The 20,467-nt window shown below is 43.4% G+C and overlaps 1 protein-coding gene across 3 annotated transcripts in view; it reads right to left on the bottom strand.

The window, feature by feature from the left end:
• arid4b (AT-rich interaction domain 4B) overlaps positions 1–20,467 on the bottom strand; it is an 83,263-nt gene that overhangs the window by 40,116 nt on the left and 22,680 nt on the right. For all 3 annotated transcript variants that reach the window (XM_080782612.1, XM_080782613.1, XM_080782614.1), the window contains exons 3-8: positions 19,715–19,825; positions 8,483–8,548; positions 6,540–6,630; positions 5,640–5,719; positions 4,783–4,871; positions 277–418 (exon numbers count right to left, since the gene is read on the bottom strand). In XM_080782612.1, the coding sequence (XP_080638738.1) occupies positions 277–418; positions 4,783–4,871; positions 5,640–5,719; positions 6,540–6,630; positions 8,483–8,548; positions 19,715–19,825 (579 nt within the window). The remainder of the gene's footprint in view (positions 1–276; positions 419–4,782; positions 4,872–5,639; positions 5,720–6,539; positions 6,631–8,482; positions 8,549–19,714; positions 19,826–20,467) is intronic.

The raw sequence follows: 20,467 nt of genomic DNA, 5'->3' as shown, positions 1-20,467 counted from the left end.
GAGTGCCCCCCCGTTGAGTTCACGTTTAAGCATTTATTTCCCCCGAAAATGATAGGCAATTGGCCTCCGACCCCCATCTCAGAGTAATTGTTCCAGGGACCCCACCAGAAGCAAAGATTTGAGTTAAAAACGTTCGCTAGTCTGAAAGAATATATATTCGAAATTTGCGAATGGGGTTCCCATTGGCCCAGAATGGGTTTAAAATATGATAAGGTTTGAGAACCCCTGCTGGGTGGGGGGGTGATGATGATGATGACAACAAATCGTTTCTCTCACCAGCGCCGGATACCACGCGGTCTTCCTCTTGTCTCCGGCGGTGACTCCCTCCACACACACCACTTTGCCCAACAGCTCTTCATTCTGCCTCAGGTTGCTCTCCTCGTCTTCACTGGAGGACGACGACGACTCTTCCTCTTTACTGTCCAAAGAAAAGAGAAAAACAGTTCCATTCATTCACTATAATCCATTCTGAGGCATGTGGTGGTGGTGGGGAAAAAAGTCACACACATTTCTTACTTAAAGATGGAGTGCCACGATTAGGTTAGGGGAGGGGTTGATAGTGTGATGTCACTATATTACTGTTTATTTCATTGGCCCATTTGACTCTCAAGGGTTCAGCCTCCAGGAAGAAACCCTAAATACAAAGTGTTGGTGTCAAAATGTACTTCAAGTACCAAAAGTAAAAGTACTCAGTCATTATGCAAAATTTCCCATTTCACAAGTTCAAAATGCATAATAATCTACAAGCTCACAATGTGTCGCGATGCAACGCATTGTGAGCTTGTAGATCTTCTATTTTCAAAAGATTATAGTATATCTGCTATTTTCAAACTGGAAATACTCCAGTAAAGTAAAAGAAATACCTCAAAAGTACAGTAATTAAGTAAATGAACAATTGGTTCATTCATCATTATCCACCATTTAAGCCCTATTCAAAGATGTTGAAATGATGAAATGCTGTGTTCAAAAGGGGTTATTTGTCCTTAGTTCTCTGTGCTAATTTTGCCTAATGCCCAAAACAGGGATGCCAGTGTCAACGTGGTTAATGTATACACACTGCTGCCCTCTGTGTGAATACACTCACTCAATACAATAACACATTTATTCATACCAGTACATTGTGGAATCTGTATCATAGTACCATCCGTGCAAACGTTCAACATTATGTACAGTATATGCACATATATTGCTATACCAGCCGCCCTACACAGTTTGCTCCCTGCCATCCTTAGATCCTTTGGTCCGTTCAAACTGAGCTCCCTGCCATCCTTTGGTCCGTTCAAAGGAATGATTTCACCGTGACTGCTCCTGCTTCAATTGATCTATTTTACTGATGGTTGTTCTGTATAAAGTTCCTTTGAAATTTATCCTGATTTATAATGTTTGATGTATTGCTTTTTATGTATTGTAACCTCGGCTACATTGAAAATGAGGGCTTGGCCTCAACTGTATCTCTGAGTATAAATAAAGCAGGTGATGATGAAAACATTTGGCGGCAGAAGCAATAATTTGATTTGAAAACAATCACTCGATTTGCACAATAAAAAAGGCAGATCTACAAGATCTGCTATTTTTCGATAGCTAAAAGTATAACATAATGCTTAAAACACCAAAAGGGGTCCCCGCTCAGAATGGGTTAAGCACAGTTCCACACTGCGCCCACCACAGAATAACTGCATACCTTTAAAAAGGTTTACGATAACCACTATCAGTGGATATAGATCTGAGAATGAATTCAAATAAATAAAATCATTTAACCACTGAGAGGCGTTACTTCACCACGGTTGGCATCATGCATGATGATATACCAAAGCACCCAAATGTTTTACTTAAGTAAAAGTATCAAAACTGCAATGTAGAAATACTCTGTTATATGTCCCATTTCAAGTTTTCTAATGTATTAAAACATCTTTTGAAAATATCAGATCTACAAGCTCACACAATGCGCCCATCACAACACATTGCAATAAATGGCAGAATTGTATATGGGGCTGAAGTGGTTTACTGTATGTTTTGTATTAATAATCTAAATCTACAAAGTAACTAGTAGTAACTAAAGTATTCAAAGAAATGTAGTGGAGTAAAAGTAGAATATTTGGATCCAAGATGTGTAGAAAGGAAAAGTATTGACAATAGGAAATACTCCAGTAAAGTACAAATACCTCAACATTGTACTTAAGTACAGTACTTAAATGTACTGTAAGTATTGTTTACTTTCCACCACTGACAAAATGGAAGCGTTCCATTTTGGTGCACTCTTCCGAGTTTAAATAGTAAATACGCACAGATTTCATTGTGTGCGTTTCACTAGACTGGCCCCCGAACGCTAAAGGCCAACCCCAGCAGGACTCAGAGCAGTAGAATCAACAGAGCTGCAGTAAACATCTCTAAGGCTTCCAATCACAGCCGCAACAGTCAGTGCAATACTGAAGTTCCTATAGCCGATAAGTCATCCAGGTGGTATACTGTAGTACTGTAGCCTGCAATAAAACTGTGAAACCGCCACGCTTACTTTGTCTTACGCATCCGTTAACTCCACTTTGCCATAATAAAAGCCCCCGGAGATGTATTTTCTATAGGTGATCAATTCACAGCTCCGACGGCGTCAGCTTTTTGAGGTTTAATATTAGTGATGCACCGAATATTCGTCCGCAGAAAATGGCTAAAAATGCATTTTCGGCGGCCTATTCGGTTTCGGCCCCGAATAGGCAGAAAATATATCACCAAGTTAAGTTTTGCCATAACCATTTATTTTGCCATAAATCAGGTAGCTTTAAGGTATAGGCCATGACAGCAATGGTAGGGAAGAATATATCAAATACAACTGTTTCCTATATTCGGTATTAGGCCAAGAATTTCCCTCTCGGTGCATCCCATTCCCTATATAATATTAACCCATTCTGACCGGGCACCCATTTTGGTGTCAGCATCATGTTATGCTTTAGCTATTGAAAAATAGCAGATCTACAAGCTCATATCGCGCCACCGAGTGGCGCGATACGAGCTTGTAGGTCTGCTATTTTTTTTAAATTCGAAGAAAGACTGACATTTTTAGAATCTGATCTCAGGTCAGAATGGGTTCATCAGACCAGTGTGTGTCCAGTGGAAACCTCGTATGAATCTGATCTCAGGTCAGAATGGGTTAAAACAAGACGACCCGGACCCGAGAGGTGTGCATAGTTGAGTCGCGTGGCTCATTGAAATATTTGTTCATTTTGTGTGTGTGTGTGTGGGCGGGGGGGGGGAGATTCAGTTTCAGCTGATGCTCAGACGGTTATGACTTATGAGCACTCGAGGGGGAGCAGTTGGAGATTAAGCGGCTTGTCAGGCCGGGACCCTTCGAACGAAAAAACCCCTGCATTGCCACTCATTTGGGGTGTCTGGTGGCGTGTTAATTTTTTTGTGGGCAGAGTAACATACATAACATACACAGCCAGTGTCATTCCCATGGTTTTGCTTCGCTTCGTCGTGGCACACTACTAACAACAACTAACTAACTAATGACTAAACCTAAGTAAAAGACTCATGTCATCAACCCTAGTTCCTCTGAGGTAAAGACCAAAAATAAAAAGGGGGGTGGAAGGCTCTAATGTGCTACTGGGACTACTCCAAGTCAATATTATATCAACGTTTCAAGAGTAATATTGACTTTTCCCTGAGTACCATTAGGGAGGTAGTCGGAGAATGAGATTATGGAGCCGAGTGTCCTCTTTATACGAAGAGGAGCCCCAATTATCTCCGTGCTGTACAACCCCCACTCGCGGCGGCCTCCCTGGAGAAGCGGCATTAGAAACATAAAATATCCACCGGAGCGGCCGGTCGTCCTACGAGAGGGAGAGATGATCACATGATGATGATCACATCCGCCTGAGCTGCACCGGTGCCACGGCTGCCACACGCGCATGCTTTACCCGTTTAGGCCTGGCGTCGAGTTAGACAAAATTGTCTTCTAAATCCCCTGACAGTTTTCTGAAATACCCATGTTTCTATTATCAGTGGTGCTCAATATTTCATGTCAAGGACTATAGCCAAGCCAAGCTGGCAGATAGACCCTGACGAAGACCTTTTGGTCGAAACGCCTATAGGTCCTGTTATTTATTTGCCCTTACTCATCATCAAATAAACTATTTCATTTTTCACCAAAGACGGAGTACCTTGGATTCTTTTCTTTTCAAGTCTGCAATTTACACTTTGACAAGCAGTACAACTTGGAGAAAGGATACCTTTTGTCTAAAAGGACAATATGTAATTGGCCGCCGATCCCCATCTGAAAATATGTTGTTCCATTGTTTCCATGAGTTAAAAACATTCGCCCAGTAAGAATATATATTCAAAGATTTGCGTCACATTTTCACGACGTTTAAAAAATAGCAGACCTACCTACAAGCTCGTATAAGTGCAGCACTCGGTGCTGCGCTATGAGCTTGTAAAGATCTGCTATTTCTCAATAGCTAAAGTATAACATAATGCTTAAAAAACACCAAAGCGGCTGCCATAAATAGCTGATCTACAAGCAGCGCGACGAGTTGTTGAGTGCATGTAGATGGGCTATTTTCGGTGCAGGGACACCGAATCTACCATTTGCTGCCAAAAACAACACCGGGGGGGTCGATCGGTACCACTGTTACTTTCCAACACAGAGAGAGACTACGGTACATGTGGAAGCCTGCCACCGCCGTCGACCAGCTGGGTCTCCAACGTCAAGAACAAGTCATATGTTACACGTACAGTTAAAAGTTCAGCCTGGATTTACGTACGGAGAGGGAGGTGCAAAATACTCACACTGCAGATCGCCGGCCTCGGTTGCCTTTCTTGCCAATGACGGGGGTGCCAAAGTGCTCTGGGTTGGTGAGAGGGAGCCGGTCGAGGGTCTGCGAGGGAGAGAGACAAAGTCAATTAACCCCCAATTGACTGCTGAGTCGTGACCGTGGACCAGGACTGTGGACCCGGCCTCACAGAGCATGACCTGGACCAGATGTGGACCAGGCCCCTCCACGGAGCCCACCTGTCTATCTCTCTTCTATTCTTTCTTCCTATTCCCCCTCTACCCCCCGACACGGTCGAGGCAGATGGCCGCCCACCCTAGAGTCAGGTTCTGCCTGACGTTTATTCCATTGTCGGAATATTGCTTGCTCTGGGTGGATCTCTGTTGGTTGTAAAGTGTCTTGAGACAACTTGTTGTGATTTGACCCTTTAATAAAATTGAATTGAATTGAATTGAAAAGACAGTGTCATTTCATTCTTTTCTTTATTAGACCTGAATTGCAGAAGGCAGAGGATGCATCCTGTGTGCAGCTTGAAAGAAATTCTTTGCACAGTCAGGAACGTACATCCAGGAGCTGCTGTGGCTGTATTATAGCCTGGAGGGATGTTTTCTTCTCATCACATTTGCATCAATATCAGTTCAGGTTTCCTGGACATATATATTGCCCCTCTGTGCATTTCATTTCAGACAGCAGCTGAACATTTGGACGTCAATGCGGGCAACCATTCGTATAAGAAGGGTTTTTATACAGTGCCAGAATAAAGCACAAAGAGACAAAGAAAAAAAGTACTTTGGGACTGTTGGGAGATTTGAGACGAACAGAATAACGCTGGTGTATAAAACTGTTGCTGTTTTGCAAACGGCAGGGACTCGCCTCGCTCTCTGCAAAATGACGTGCTCCTTTCAGGCAGAGAGAGGAACGCCTGAGGGTCTTCTCATCGCCGTCGTCGAACACTGCAGAGACGAGAGAGAGAGAGAGAGAGCGGAGAGAAAGAAATGATGTTAGGTTGTTCTGTATGTAGGCCAGCCGTCCACACACGCACGCACGCACACACACACCCAGAGACCTCCAGGACACTAAATCTCAAACATATACCCCTCCTTCTCACTTACTAAAATGTGCCATGCTTTAGCACAGCCTTCACGGTTTCCGTGTTTTAATGCCAACAAGTTGTTTTCTAGGTTTTGTTCCGAGGCAGACACTGACACCCAAGGCCAGTCGGTATACCGATCGCATGGCATTATTAGTACATCAAGGACCATCTACTGCTGGCTGTTAAAAGGTGGGGGTCATTGACATGAAAATGTTTGAGAACGACTGACATACTAGAAACATAGGTTTTCCAGAAAACTGTCAGGATTTAGTAGATATTTGTAGAATCGTCCTGTTGCAGTGGTTCAGAAGTCCATAAAGAGATTAAAATTGTTTTTTTATATCAACTCACCCACAGTGTATATGCTAGCGTCTGTTAGCTTATTGATGGTAACTCACCCACAGTGTACATGCTAGCGTCTGTTAGCTTATTGATGGTAACTCACCCACAGTGTACATGCTAGCGTCTGTTAGCTTATTGATGGTAACTCACCCACAGTGTATATGCTAGCGTCTGTCAGCTTATTGATGGTAACTCACCCACAGTGTATATGCTAGCGTCTGTCAGCTTATTGATGGTAACTCACCCACAGTGTATATGCTAGCGTCTGTCAGCGTATTGATGGTAACTCACCCACAGTGTATATGCTAGCGTCTGTCAGCTTATTGATGGTAACTCACCCACAGTGTATATGCTAGCGTCTGTCAGCTTATTGATGGTAGCCTCCTGGTAAACTCCATCCTGGTTCCTCACCTCTACAACAGCACCCACCTGTAGTCGAAGGAGGAGAAATTGCTTATATCCAGAGTACTGTATACTTAAAAGATTATCATTAAACCTCAATATAATGAATGAATATAACCCATCATTAGTATTATTATTTAATATTTATCCCACGATTTTGTAACCCATTTTTCACCCCAGTGTCAATTATCTAATGTGATCCTGGCCTCTACACACCCTCCGCCAACCTAGTCCCCATATATGGGGGACAAGGGGAGAGCAACGGACTTGAACTCATGCTTCCTTCATGCCTGAGTGTCCAAGTTGCTCCTTTGCACCTGACAGAGGGGAGTTTCCCTGGTTGGACATAGCGTGTGGAAGGAACACGTTATTCCAACCAGTTCCTTTCCCCGCCATCAGGCGCCCCGGCTGGCCAGGGGGAGGCAGTTTAGATGGATTACTGCATGTTTTTTGTGAGGGTAACCATCATTATTATGATGTGTCCGTCTGACTCTGACTGATAAACCTACTGTATGAAGCTATAAATAAATATAAAAGCTCAAAGCGTCCCTATTCAGGGGGAAACATTCTTGTTGAGAGCTTTGTAGATATGCTATTTTCAGCAAAGAGGTTTGGTGTAGAGGGAGAAAAAGAGTATATAGTCAGAGTATTGAGGGTTTGATTGGTTAAATATCTGAATACAAATTTATGCCATCTATGAAATCTAATGAAAAAGTGTAATCTGCAACACAATTGTATGCTTCAGCTTAACATGACGAAACAGAAGCAATCAGTGGTGAAAACAAACAAACAACAAAGCTAACTGCACCAATGAACCTGTAAGGCCTGTACGTAAAGTAAGTATTTAAGCTGCTGTTCTGTCACAATGCTGAAAAACAGCCTTCTGAAGTTCAAGTGTTTAAGTCGTCTCTCGAGACAGACTGTTGACTACAGTGTTGTTTTTGTCGACTAAAACTAAGACGAAAAATGTTCGTCGACTACCTTTTTTCCACTGACAAAAACTAAATGGAAACTAAATGAAAACTAAGCTATGATGACTAAAACTAAGACTAAATATATTGACAAATTAGTCAACAGATAAAAACTAGACTAAAATGCTAGGAAGGGACTAGTGGACAAGACATCCAGTATAAGTTATTTTACACTTGGTTGCATGCTGAAAATAGCAGATCTACAGTACAAGCTCACAACACGTAAAAACAGTCATTACGACGGCATCAAATATACGCCCAAATATACTTTAGCCGACTAAATCAACTGTAGATTTAGTCAACTAAAATGTTATGATATTCAGTCGACTAAAACTAGACTAACACTAAAACATTCCAGGTGACTAAAATGTGACTGTAACTAAATGAAAAACTATTGAAGAGACTATGACAAAAAAAACGAAAAAGTCTGCTGCCAAAAACAACACTGGTTGACTATATAATAGCGCCGTTTGTCCTTTTATTTACTTGGTGTTTAAAACCTCTTGAGCCCCATTGCCCCCGCCGGCCCACCTCTGAACAGAGCTCAGCGGGTCAATGGAGACCCAATTGGTCTCCGGTTCCAACTCCGATGTTACAGATATTCCCCCTGGACCCCCCTGGGGATTAAGAGGTTAAATTAAGTAACAACGGCTTCACTCAGTGACAACAAGCCACCCTGATGAATTCTTCTTTTCTTTGACTATATATAGAAGTGTCTATTTGTACGTCTCGAAATGTTTTGATGAATTGAACAAGGTGGACCCTCTTGTAATCAAGTGCTTTATTGGGGTCGTCCACTCACAGTTAACAGTCTTTGTATTGAGTTTGTGCTTGAAATGTACTGTAATTCTGCAAACTCTCAATCAATCAATCAATCAATCAATCAAAAAGCCTGCCTGCCGCCTTACCTTTAGAGGTCCTTTGATGGCTTCGTCATGGACCTCGGCCGTGGTCAGTTCTGGTTTAAAGGTCACCTGCAAGGAAAGGAAAGGAAAGGAAAGGAAAGGTAAGGGGGGGGGAGCAGAATCAGCAATGAGAGCAAACACATAATCCCCCCTTGAACGGGTTGGGCCGAGGCCACAGTTACAGGAATCTCACACACTGGAGAGAGAGACGGCAGAGAGAGAGAGAGAGAGAGAGAGAGAGACACACACACACACACACACACACACACACACACACTGTACTATATACATACTGCCCCTGGACTCTATCTATATAACTGGGCCCACTACGCTGATTAGACTCCTGAACTCCAGCCTCACGCTGGGCTAGTCGAAGCAAAACAGCTTTATATTGCTTTTGAAGCAACAGCGTTTATGACCAACCAGACGTGGGGAAAAACATGCCCACGGTGCCAAGAAGAGAAGTATTGTTGGTGGTCCTGTATCCTAGTATCCACACCTGCCAGGTTGTTGTTTGCACAGTAATGCATTGCTACTACTAGTATACCCTCTATAGGGTACTAGTAGTAGCAATGCATTACTGTGCAAACAACAACAACCTGGCAGGTGTGGATACTAGGACAGGGTGGCATAGAGTCTATGCCATTGTTGTTACGATTATTTGTAATTGTGATAAACTACATACATATAGAAGGATTGTAGTTATAGTTTCATTTATTGTCCACGTGTGTAAATTTGTCTTCGGTCTCAACAACAGTAAAAAACAAACAGCAACAACAACAACAACAGCAACAACACTTACACAATTATTTTCACGGCAAAAATGCAGGACAACAGTGGAAAATACATTAATTAAAAAACCAATCTAGCGAGACATGGTATCATTTAGTGCCTTTTAATGGCATTAGGAATGAAGGCATTTTTAAAGATGCTACGGTTAGCTTTTGGTACTTTGTACCGTCTTCTAGCCAGAGGGCAGTAGTTGGAACTCCTTGCAGAGTGGATGAGAGAGAGGAGGTCATTTGCTATCTTACAAGTACTTCCTTGTAGATACAAGTTAATTGTTTCTGTCTCTTCCCAATGTCTGTAGTGTGTTTCTGCTGCCTGACTGTAATGTGTTGCATGTTCCATGACCATCCCCCTTCACACACCCCCCCCCCCCTCCCCCTTCACTCCCCCCCCCCTCCCTGGGGTGAGAGGTGTCGCAAATCATAATCTCATCAAGCTGAGGTAATCTTTGCATCTGCCTGACAACATCAGCTATATGACATACAGTACAAACAGTAATGGCTCATCTACTGTACATGCATTACATGTTGCTTAAGTTACAACATTAGCCATCTGTAGATTTGTTTTGAGGTGTCCTCATGTATGACACTTTAAATGGGTTTAGTCCTCAAGCGAGGAGACATTTGCACTGTTGTCTGCTATTACTTCCATATAACTCTAGATAGCCTCTTAGACATAGGACTCAACAACTTTATTTTACTGTGCCCACGACATTTAATGAAACTGGGAGACGACGTGCTTTTCAGTTTAAAGCTCCATCTGATTGCAACAACTTGTGCGTTTCTTTGAGATCAATTACCTCATTTAATGACACTACAAGGCCTCATTCATACTACTAAGTTGCACGCCCAGTATTGCTTATCGAACATATCTGATCGACAAGCTCACAATGCGCCACAGCGCTGTTCCCCGTTGTCCGAGCGTGTATTGTAGACCATTGGCTACTTGTATGTAGACCATTGGCTACTTGTATGTAGACCATTGGCTATCTTCGATGCACGACATGATGTGCATCCAAGTAAACGAGGCATTCGGCGTCGACTGTGATAGTTGTACTGTAAGTGTGCTCCTCCTTTGGTTTAACCCATTCTGACCTGAGATCAGATTCATACGAGGTTTCCACTGGACACACACTGGTCCGATTAACCCATTCTGACCTGAGATCAGATTCATAACGAGGTTTCCACTGGACACACACTGGTCTGATTAACCCATTCTGACCTGAGAACAGATTATAAAAATGTCAGTCGTTCTTCGGTTTTTCAAAAATAGCAGACCTACAAGCTCGTAGCGCGCCACTCGGTGGCGCGCTATGAGCTTGTAGATCTGCTATTTTTCAATAGCTAAAGCATAACATGATGCTGACACGAAAATGGGTTCCCGTTCAGAATGGGTTAAGAGTCAGGGGTGTGAATTTGTTTTTACTGGCACAAATTCGTTGTTTTTAGGATCAAAATGTATTGCTCTGTAGAAGAAAAACACATTTTACTTTCCTCCACCAGTCAACTGCGATTGAGCTTGTTAATTCCCCACCGCGCAAACACACAAACGAGAGATGTTCAGCATTGTTCCTAACAAGACAAGGCTGCCGGTATAGACAATGGTCCCATTAAATAAATTTGCAGTGTGATTCTCAGGATCGGGAGGAGAACGAATACGAAACTCAAGCCGAGCCCCGATGATAACGAGACACAAGTAGACAGTGAAACATACGAGGCGGCCGTGAAAAGCAGGTCATTAAAGAAAGACGAGGGGAAGAGAATTGGTAAAGCTACTTCCTCCTGAGGCAGCCCTTTTTCTTCCACTATGGAGATAATTGCATTCCTTGGCCTCGTCGCAGAAGAGAGGAATTCCCTTCCCTCATATAGGGATGGGCAGGGAGGGAGGGGAGAGGGGAGGGGAGCCCTCCCTCCCTCTCTCCTTCCCCAGAATAGAAGGGAGGAGGAGGGCTGTGGATGAGGAGGACCGTGCCGCGGCTCCCCCCCCTCTAAATCCTTCTCTTGTTGTGAATGTCAGAAACACCTGATCCCTCCTGCAGACTCCCGCAGAGGTAGCTTCAGCTCCGATACCATGATTCACCGCCCGTATTAAACTGCACGACAGCTTGAATCTAAACAGCCGGTGAGTGCCAGACTCCCCAATCAATCAAACCGTACATGATCGACTAAATCAGCACGGCCCAGAATCAGGGCTGCACGACTTCCACCGTGACCAATTTTAAAGTTCATATTAGGTAATCTCCCTCCCCTGCAAAACTGTGTGCAGACTGCAGAGTACTGAGGAAAGTTACATATGTTTTTCTCGTGTCAAACACAGACAATGCCATGAAACATGAAATACGTTCAAATCAACCGGTTTTCTTTTGTGGAAACAAAATAATATTTATTGTTCTGTGGCTCATAGATTTTTTCCAGGACCGTAGTCTAGCTTAACCTCTTAAATGGTGCATTTATATAGTGGTAAATGGTCGCATTTCTATAGCGCCTTTATCCAAGGCACTTGACATAGATCGTGCATTACATTCACCCATGCTCATCAGGAGCAATGAAAAGTGTTCAGTGCCTTGCTCAAGGACACTTCGACAACACTAACTCTGGGGGAGCCCACAGGGATCGAACTGAGAACCTCCTGGTTCCCAACTAAGCAGTGTTGTTTTTGTGGACTAAATGTTCGTCGACTACCTTTTTTCCACTGACGAAAACTAAATGGAAACTAAATTAAAACTAAGCTATGACGACTAAAACTAAGACTAAACATATTGACAATTTTGTCAACAAATAAAAACTAGACTAAAATGTTAGGAAGGGACTAGTGGACAAGAGATCCAGTACAAGTCATTTTAGAATTAGTTGCATGCTGAAAATAGCCGATCTACAAGCTCACAACGCGTCGCGCTGCGACGCGTTGTGAGCTTGTAGATCGGCTATTTTCAGCAAGTGAAAAAGCAAGTCATTATGATGGAATCAAGGCCCGCCAAAATACATTTTGTTCGACTAAATCAACTGTAGATTTAGTCGACTAAAATCTAACTAATTAAACATTCCAGCCAGGTGACTAAAATGTGACTAAAACTAAATGAAAACTATTCAAGAGACTATGACTAAAACTAAAATCTAAATTTGCTGCCAAAAACAACACTGTTCCCAAGCCACTCTACCTTGTACATATATGCTAGTTTCACACAAATGTTTACCCCAAAATACTGTAGGGATTCTATAGAGCGTCACAGTCCCGCCCCGTTCATTTTCCTCTTTTCTTTTCAGTATTTTAAAAGTACTTTAAAGTATTTATTTAAAGATGTTTACGCCGCGGACAAAGCCAACTCTTGTCGTGACAAATCATGACAACAAACACAAATTTTGGGCCAAACAAAGAATTAGAAAGTAGAAAATAATGGCAGGTTTTAACACTTTTATTTGTTGTTTTTCGTCTTTGTAATTATTTGTTTGGTCCAAAATAGTTTGTCGTCATGAAATGTCTATGGGGAAAAATGCATTGGGATTCATTTCCTGGGCCTGGCGTCGTCATGAAAGGGGGCGGGACTGCGGCGCTCTATAGGGATGCTATATATAATAATGTTAATTTGCGGGTTTCATGTTTCAGATAAATAGTGCCGATTATCATCACAGAAAAAACTAATTGCCTACACTTAATTTAATCCGAACCTAAAAAGCCACATGAAAGAAATCTGTATGCTGCAACCATCTACTGTCTGTGTTCAACAAGCAGAGACAGTGGACTAATGAACCGAACAGGCTCATAGAGGCAGTCATTACTGGAGGAATATTCAGAATCACAACAACCCCCGGCCAGACTAATTGCTCGCTATGATTCAATGTTTGTGCGTTGCGTATAGCGTAGTGTGCACACGACGTCTCACACGCCAAGCTTCCTCAAAAGGAATCCTCTCCTTTCTCAACACCGTATGGCGACACGAGTGGAAGAGCTGTCACGCACAACCTCGACTTCTATACGGCTTGTAACCGGGAAGGTATAATTCATCATACCTGTTTGAGCATGGATCATGAGATAAAAAACGTCTCATCATCTTGACAGTTACAGCTGCTATGCTAGAGCGATGAACATCTCTGCTCTTTTGTCTGTACAGGGAAACTACAATAAGTTGACACGGTGCACATACGCAAAGACAATGTCGGACTCTGTAATTTTCTCTGGTCCCCTGCCAAACATGAGCAATGATGACATGTTTAGCCGTATGCGCCAACTCAACAACTGGTTGTCTAGGTGGTGTCCAGATAATAACGTGAGCTTTGTAAATCATTGGGAAACCTTTGAGGGGAATACTGGTCTGATAGAGAGAGACTGCATACATCCAACCTGGGACGGTGCAAAGCTCATCTCTAGAAATATGGACGATTTTATAGATAGATTATCATGACCACCCAGAGTTGGGACCAGGAAACAGAGTTGCAGTCCTACACAGCTCTCTGTGCTTCCTCCAGTGCAGCCGCCTACCCAACCTGTCCCACAAATCAGAACTATACAAACTATACAGTCTCTGTACAGGCTGAACAAACCATATAGGCTGCACAAACAAAAGCAAAAGGAAATAGGAGCTGTACATACAAACTTGATACAAATCAAGACCAATACAGTTGTACCACAAGACACAAATATCAAATGTGGATTTCTAAATATTAGATCTCTACGCAAAAAAGGAACATTAGTCAATGAAATTATATCAGACAATTGTCTTGATATATTTTTTCTGACTGAAACTTGGCTAGGTGAGCAAGAATATGTTAGCTTAAATACAGCCACCCCACCAAGTCACACCAATGCACATATACCTAGAGACAATGGGAAAACTGGAGGTGGAGTGGCTGCTATCTTCAATACAGGCCTAGCAATTAGTCTTAGAGCTAGAGCTACATACAAATCATTTGAAAGCTTGATTCTCAACCTTTCACACACAAGCTGGAAATCAATACAGCCGCTGATAGTCATTACAGTGTACCGCCCCCCCGGCGCTTACACACAATTTTTATCAGAGTTTTCAGAATTTCTATCAAGTCTAGTTCTCGAGTCTAATAAAATCATCATAATTGGTGATTTCAATATTCACGCGGACATAGGAACTGATAGCTTGAATAGAGCGTTCATCTCATTGATTGATTCAATCGGTTTCTCTCAATGTGTAGACAAACCTACACACATTCACAACCATACCCTTGACCTCATTCTGGTCTATGGTATTGCAATAGAGCACCTCACAGTTTTTCCAGAAAACCGTGATCTCTCTGATCATTATCTGATCACCTTCGATTTTACATTGATCGATTATACACCACTGGACAAAAATGTCCTTGGCAGAAGTATATCCGAGAGCGCTGTAAGCAAATTCAAGGAAATGGTTCCATCAGCCATCAACTCGGTATATTTCAACAAAATAGAGGACCTTCACACATATAGTTCTCATCAACTCGATCAACTTGTTGATAGTGTCACATGCTCATTTCAAACTACGCTAGACTCTGTTGCTCCCCTGAAAAGGAAGGTAATAAAGCAACAAAGGCTAGCCCCATGGTACAACTCGGAAACTAGAAACCTCAAGCGAACGTCTCGCAAACTCGAAAAGAAATGGCGTTCAACCAAACAGAAAGAATCATGTATAGACTGGCAGAATAGCCTCAAAATATACAAAAAGGCTCTCGACACGGCCAGAGCCACTTATTATTCATCCCTAATAGAGGGAAACAAAAGTAACCCAAAGTTTCTTTTTGATACTTTGGCAAAACTGACAAAAAGCCGTGATTCCACGGACCCACGGATTCCTACGACTCTCAATAGTAGCGATTTCATGAGGTTCTTCAATGGCAAAATAGAAACTATCAGAGATCAAATTGATCTACAACTACTCTCGGCTCCCACTGGACTGCCACCAAATATGGTGGTCTCAGAGGTGGCCGCAGACCCAAATATATATATTGATAGTCTCTCTCCAATCGAGCTCTCTGAGTTCACTTCAATGATATCTTCTTCAAAATCAACGACATGTACCCTGGATCCAGTTCCGACTAGATTACTCAAAGAGGTCCTGCCTCCGGTTGGTACATGCCTACTCAATATGATCAATATGTCTTTGGTGACAGGCTACGTGCCACAATCTTTCAAGGTAGCGGTAATCAAACCTCTACTCAAAAAGCCTACTCTTGATGCAGGCATTCTAGCTAGCTATAGACCTATATCGAACCTTCCGTTTCTCTCCAAAATTCTCGAGAAAGCGGTCGCCAAACAGTTGTGTGACTTTCTACAAAACAACAATATATTAGAAGGCTTTCAGTCGGGCTTCAGAGCTAACCATAGCACTGAGACGGCCCTGCTGAGAGTTACAAATGACCTCCTGACTGCAGCAGATAATAACCTCCTCTCCGTACTGGTGTTGCTGGACCTTAGTGCTGCATTCGACACTATTGACCACCACATTCTGCTACAGAGACTGGAACATCTGGTTGGCATCAGGGGTGCCGCACTGAAATGGTTCGAGTCCTATCTGTCTGATCGTTTTCAGTTTGTAGAGGTCAATAATGGCTCCTCTACACGTGAAAAGGTCAAATACGGAGTCCCACAAGGCTCTGTGCTTGGACCAATACTCTTCTCTTTATATATGCTCCCTCTGGGCAACATCATCAGGGAACACTCCATAGATTTTCATTGTTACGCAGACGACACTCAACTATATCTATCGATGAAACCGAACGAAACGGACCAACTAGTCAAACTTCAAGCATGTCTTAAAGACATAAAGAGTTGGATGGCAGGTAATTACCTACTCCTCAACTCTAACAAAACGGAAGTTATCGTGATCGGCCCTAAGCCCCTGAGAGACAAGTTGGTCGATGGGAACTTTTCTCTAGATGGCATTACTTTGGCCTCCAAGGCCACTGTGAGGAATCTGGGGGTTACCTTTGATCAAGACTTGTCTTTCAAATCTCATATCAAACAAATCTCAAAGAATGCTTTCTTTCACCTGCGAAATATTGCAAAGGTCAGGCACATCCTGTCCAAAAATGACGCAGAAAAACTTGTCCACGCCTTCGTCACCTCAAGGCTGGACTACTGCAATTCGCTATTATCAGGCTGCCCAGGCAAGTCTCTGAAAAGCCTACAGTTAGTTCAAAATGCTGCGGCGCGTGTGTTGACAGGTACCAGAAGAAGAGACCATATCACTCCTTCACTGGCCTCCCTACACTGGCTCCCGGTCAAATACAGAATAGAGTTCAAAGTTCTTCTTCTCACTTACAAAGCCCTCAATGGTCAGGCACCACAATATCTCAAGGATCTCATTGATCCCTACAAACCAAATAGAACAGCAGTGCGTTTGCAATATGCAAACATGCTTACTGTTCCAAAAATATCAAAAGTTACAATAGGAGGCAGGGCGTTTAGGTCCCAGGCACCGCAGCTGTGGAACCTTCTCCCGGCTTCGGTCCGTGGGGCTGACACGCTCTGCACATTCAAGACAAGGTTGAAAACCTTTCTCTACGACAAAGCCTATGGCCAGACTTGTCTCCGGGTCTAGCTGGATACCATGGTCGTACATTGTTGTGTGGGTTTGTCTCCCAGCAGTACTTGTAATATACACTATATAGGCTCCAGTAAGGCCTGCCACTAATCCAGCATCCGGGGAATCTCTCCCCGGAGTCTCTTTTCGTCCTCCCCGTCGCAGTTCTGTGGACCTCTAATATTAACCCCCAACTGACTGCCGAGTGTGACCGTGGATCAGGCCTCTTCATGGAGCCCACCAGAAGTGTGACCTGGACCCGGCCTCACAGAGCTCGACCTGGACCAGATGTGGACCAGACCCCTCCACGGAGCCCACCTGCCTATTCTCTGTCTTTTCTCTCTGTCTATCTCTCTCTCTCTCTCTCCCTCTACCCGCCCCCCCCCCCCCCCCCCCCCCCCCCCCGACACGGTCGAGGCAGATGGCCGCCCACCCTAGAGTCGGGTTCTGCCTGACGTTTCTTCCTAAAGGGGAGTTTTTCGTTACCATTGTCGCAATGTTGCTTGCTCTGGGTGGATCTTTGTTGGTTGTAAAGTGTCTTGAGACAACTTGTTGTGATTTGACACTATAATAAAATTGAATTGAATTGAATTGAATTGGTGAACAGCATGCAGCGTCCTGTCTTATAGTGTCTTTGTTCCTCCCACACGTACACGCTCGGTGCAAAAGGCAAAAAGATGAGTGATCTGTCGCTATTGTATTCGCCAGATGCTCCTTCCCCAGTCCCACTGGGGAAGCAGAGAGAGAGAGAGAGATGGTACATGATGTGCATCGTGCGATGCCTTCATCGGCACGGCACAGAGCCACAGACACACGATGATGCTCAGCAGGCAGGAAGAGAATATGAGCAACTGGTGGCCGCCCTTATAGGCCAGTGGTTCTCAACTGGTGGCCCCCCTTATAGGCCAGTGGTTCTCAACTGGTGGCCCCCCTTATAGGCCAGTGGTTCTCAACTGGTGGCCCCCTCCTATAGGCCAGTGGTTCTCAAACATTCTCATGTCAAGGAGGACCACCCAAAGTGATATTTGCCTCAATCATTGGGAAGAGACAGAAACAATTAGGCTGTATCTACAAGGAGGTACTTCGCAAAAAAGCTGTCAAGATAGCAAATGATCTCCTCTCTCTCATCCACTCTGCAGGGAGTTCCAACTACTGCCCTCTGGTAGACGGTACAAACTACAAAGTACCAAAAGCTAACCGTATTTTTTTTTATTTTATTCGTTCATACAAATGACATTAAGGCACTAAATTATACCATGTCTCGCTAGATTTGTTGTTTTTCCAATGTATTTGCCACTGTTGTCCTGCAATTTTTTGCCATGAGAAAATAATTGTGTAAACTGTGTTGTTGCTGTTGTTGTAACTGATTGTTTTTTACTGTTTGAGACCGAAGACAAATTTCCACACGTGGACAATAAATGAAACTAACTAACTAACTAACTAACTATAACTAACGTATGTATTTGGCCGTGGCGGACAATATACGGAATGAAGTAGAACATTCTGGGCTCTGATCAATGTCTCATGGGTATTCGGTACTGTATGTGTGGTGCAAACATCTTCATACTGATTTTTATGAAGATGATCTTCCTCTTTATTAAAAGTTACTGAATAATATTGAGATGTCGAGGCACAGTTTACGTGATGTACATAAGCTATGCCAACCCCCGTACATGATGTGATTATATTATGATCTTGGAAACCATTTTCATGTTGCCAATTGCCATCTTCATTGATTCTGATGTGTAAACCATGCAGGCTACAGAAACCTCCAGGAATCACCACAGCCAGAGAAACTAACAACTCCTCTAGGTGGGATAATTCCAGGATCAGGAGCCAATTTAAACTATGATCACAATTTAGGCATTTAGCAAATTGCCCAGAGTGACTTTAACCCATTCTGAACGGGAACCCATTCTGGTGTTAGCATCATGTTATGCTTTAGCTATTGAAAAATAGCAGATCTACAAGCTCATAGCGCGCCACCGAGTGGCGCGCTACGAGCTTGTAGGTCTGCTATTTTTGAAAAATCGAAGAGCGACTTGACATTTTTAGAATCTGATCTCGGGTCAGAATGGGTTCATCAGACCAGTGTGTGTCCAGCGTAAACCTCGTATGAATCTGATCTCAGGTCAGAATGGGTTAATACAAAGTGCAAGACTGGAGTAAATGGCATGAACTCTAGTCAACCAACAACAACAACAGGGTGAGCGAGTGGTCAAGTACATCGTCTGCCAAGAAAACAACAGCACGGTCAATTTAAGAATAAGAGAGACTACTGTATATTCAGCCATCTTTCACTAGAGCCCAATCGATGCCAGGTCTGTGTGTATCGTTTTGGATTCCTATCTTTTCGTTGGTTGTCAGAAAAGTAAAAAATAATAGCCAACACATCGACGATATTATGGGTCTGGCTCTTAAGAGTATATATAAATAGAGACGGCACCGGATTTCTCCTCCCATCCACTTGCATTAAGTTGCTCTAAAGCACATGAGGTGATTTCACTCCTCCTTCAAACAGAGTGCAATCTGGGATTGATTGGGCCCGAACACATGAACGCGCTGCATGGCCGTTGACTATCATCGCACGCGTTCACGTATGAAAACAGCGTTCACGTATGAAACAGCGGTCACGTGTCATCATGAACGTGCAGCAATGATAGTCAACGGACCAGCACGTTCATGTGTTTGGCCCAGCGCTGCAATACCAAATGTCCATTTGGCCTCAGGGTTTCCTCCGGGTGCCGTCTCTCTATTCATATATACTCTAAGGTCTGGCTCTAATAAGCACACATCACGGCCACCCAGCACACACACATATAGTGACTATATATATGGACATAATGATGGATGATAAACACGGTGACTAGTATATGGACGATGATGGATGATAAACACACAGAGGCCATTCATTGTCTCACCTTGGCCTTGACCAGCCGCTTGGCCATCTTTATCTTGGCCTCGCAGAAGGCCCCTCGGTACTTGGCGCTGACGTCCGTCCCTACGGTCAGGTAGGGGGGCTCGTCCAGAGTCTGGAGAGGGAGGGAGAGAAAGAAAAGGGAGGACAGGTCAGGATCAGGAAGGAAGTCCATTCTATACAAACTGCCGTCTAAATCACTATTAGCTCTACAAACTTTTTCGTGCCAAGGTCGGACCCCCCCCCCCCCCCCTCCCCTCCCCTCAGATGATATATAACCGGTATTAACTCATTTTGGGTGGGAACCCCTTTTGGTGTTAGCATTACGTTATGCTTTACCTATTGAAAAATAGCAGATCTACAAGCTCGTAGCGCGCCACCGAGTGGCGCGCTATGAGCTTGTAGGTCTGCTATTTTTGAAAAATCGAACGACTGACATAGAAACATAGCTTTTTCAGAAAACTGTCAGGATGTAGAAGACATTTTGAGAATCTGATCTCAGGTCAGAATGGGTTAATGTCTTTGGCAGAGGACCCGCCCATCTGAATATGATTTGTGCCACCAGGGACAGGGGGGATAAATACAGGAATGAACATAAACAACACTGAACAACACTTTTGACATCATTTTTCTTTTCTTTTTTTTTTATAAAGAAAATCTAATGATCGGGAAGAGTATACCCGTCTATGAATGAAAACACAAGGCTGTTTCTCTGGGAACGCTTCCTCCACACTGACTGTCGGACACGGGTGTGTGT

The sequence above is a fragment of the Protomyctophum bolini genome (assembly GCF_963924005.1).
Source record: "Protomyctophum bolini genome assembly, chromosome: 14".
Lineage (NCBI taxonomy): Eukaryota > Metazoa > Chordata > Actinopteri > Myctophiformes > Myctophidae > Protomyctophum > Protomyctophum bolini.
Note: the sequence above shows the minus strand (reverse complement) of the source record. Positions and strands in the feature narration are given on the sequence as shown.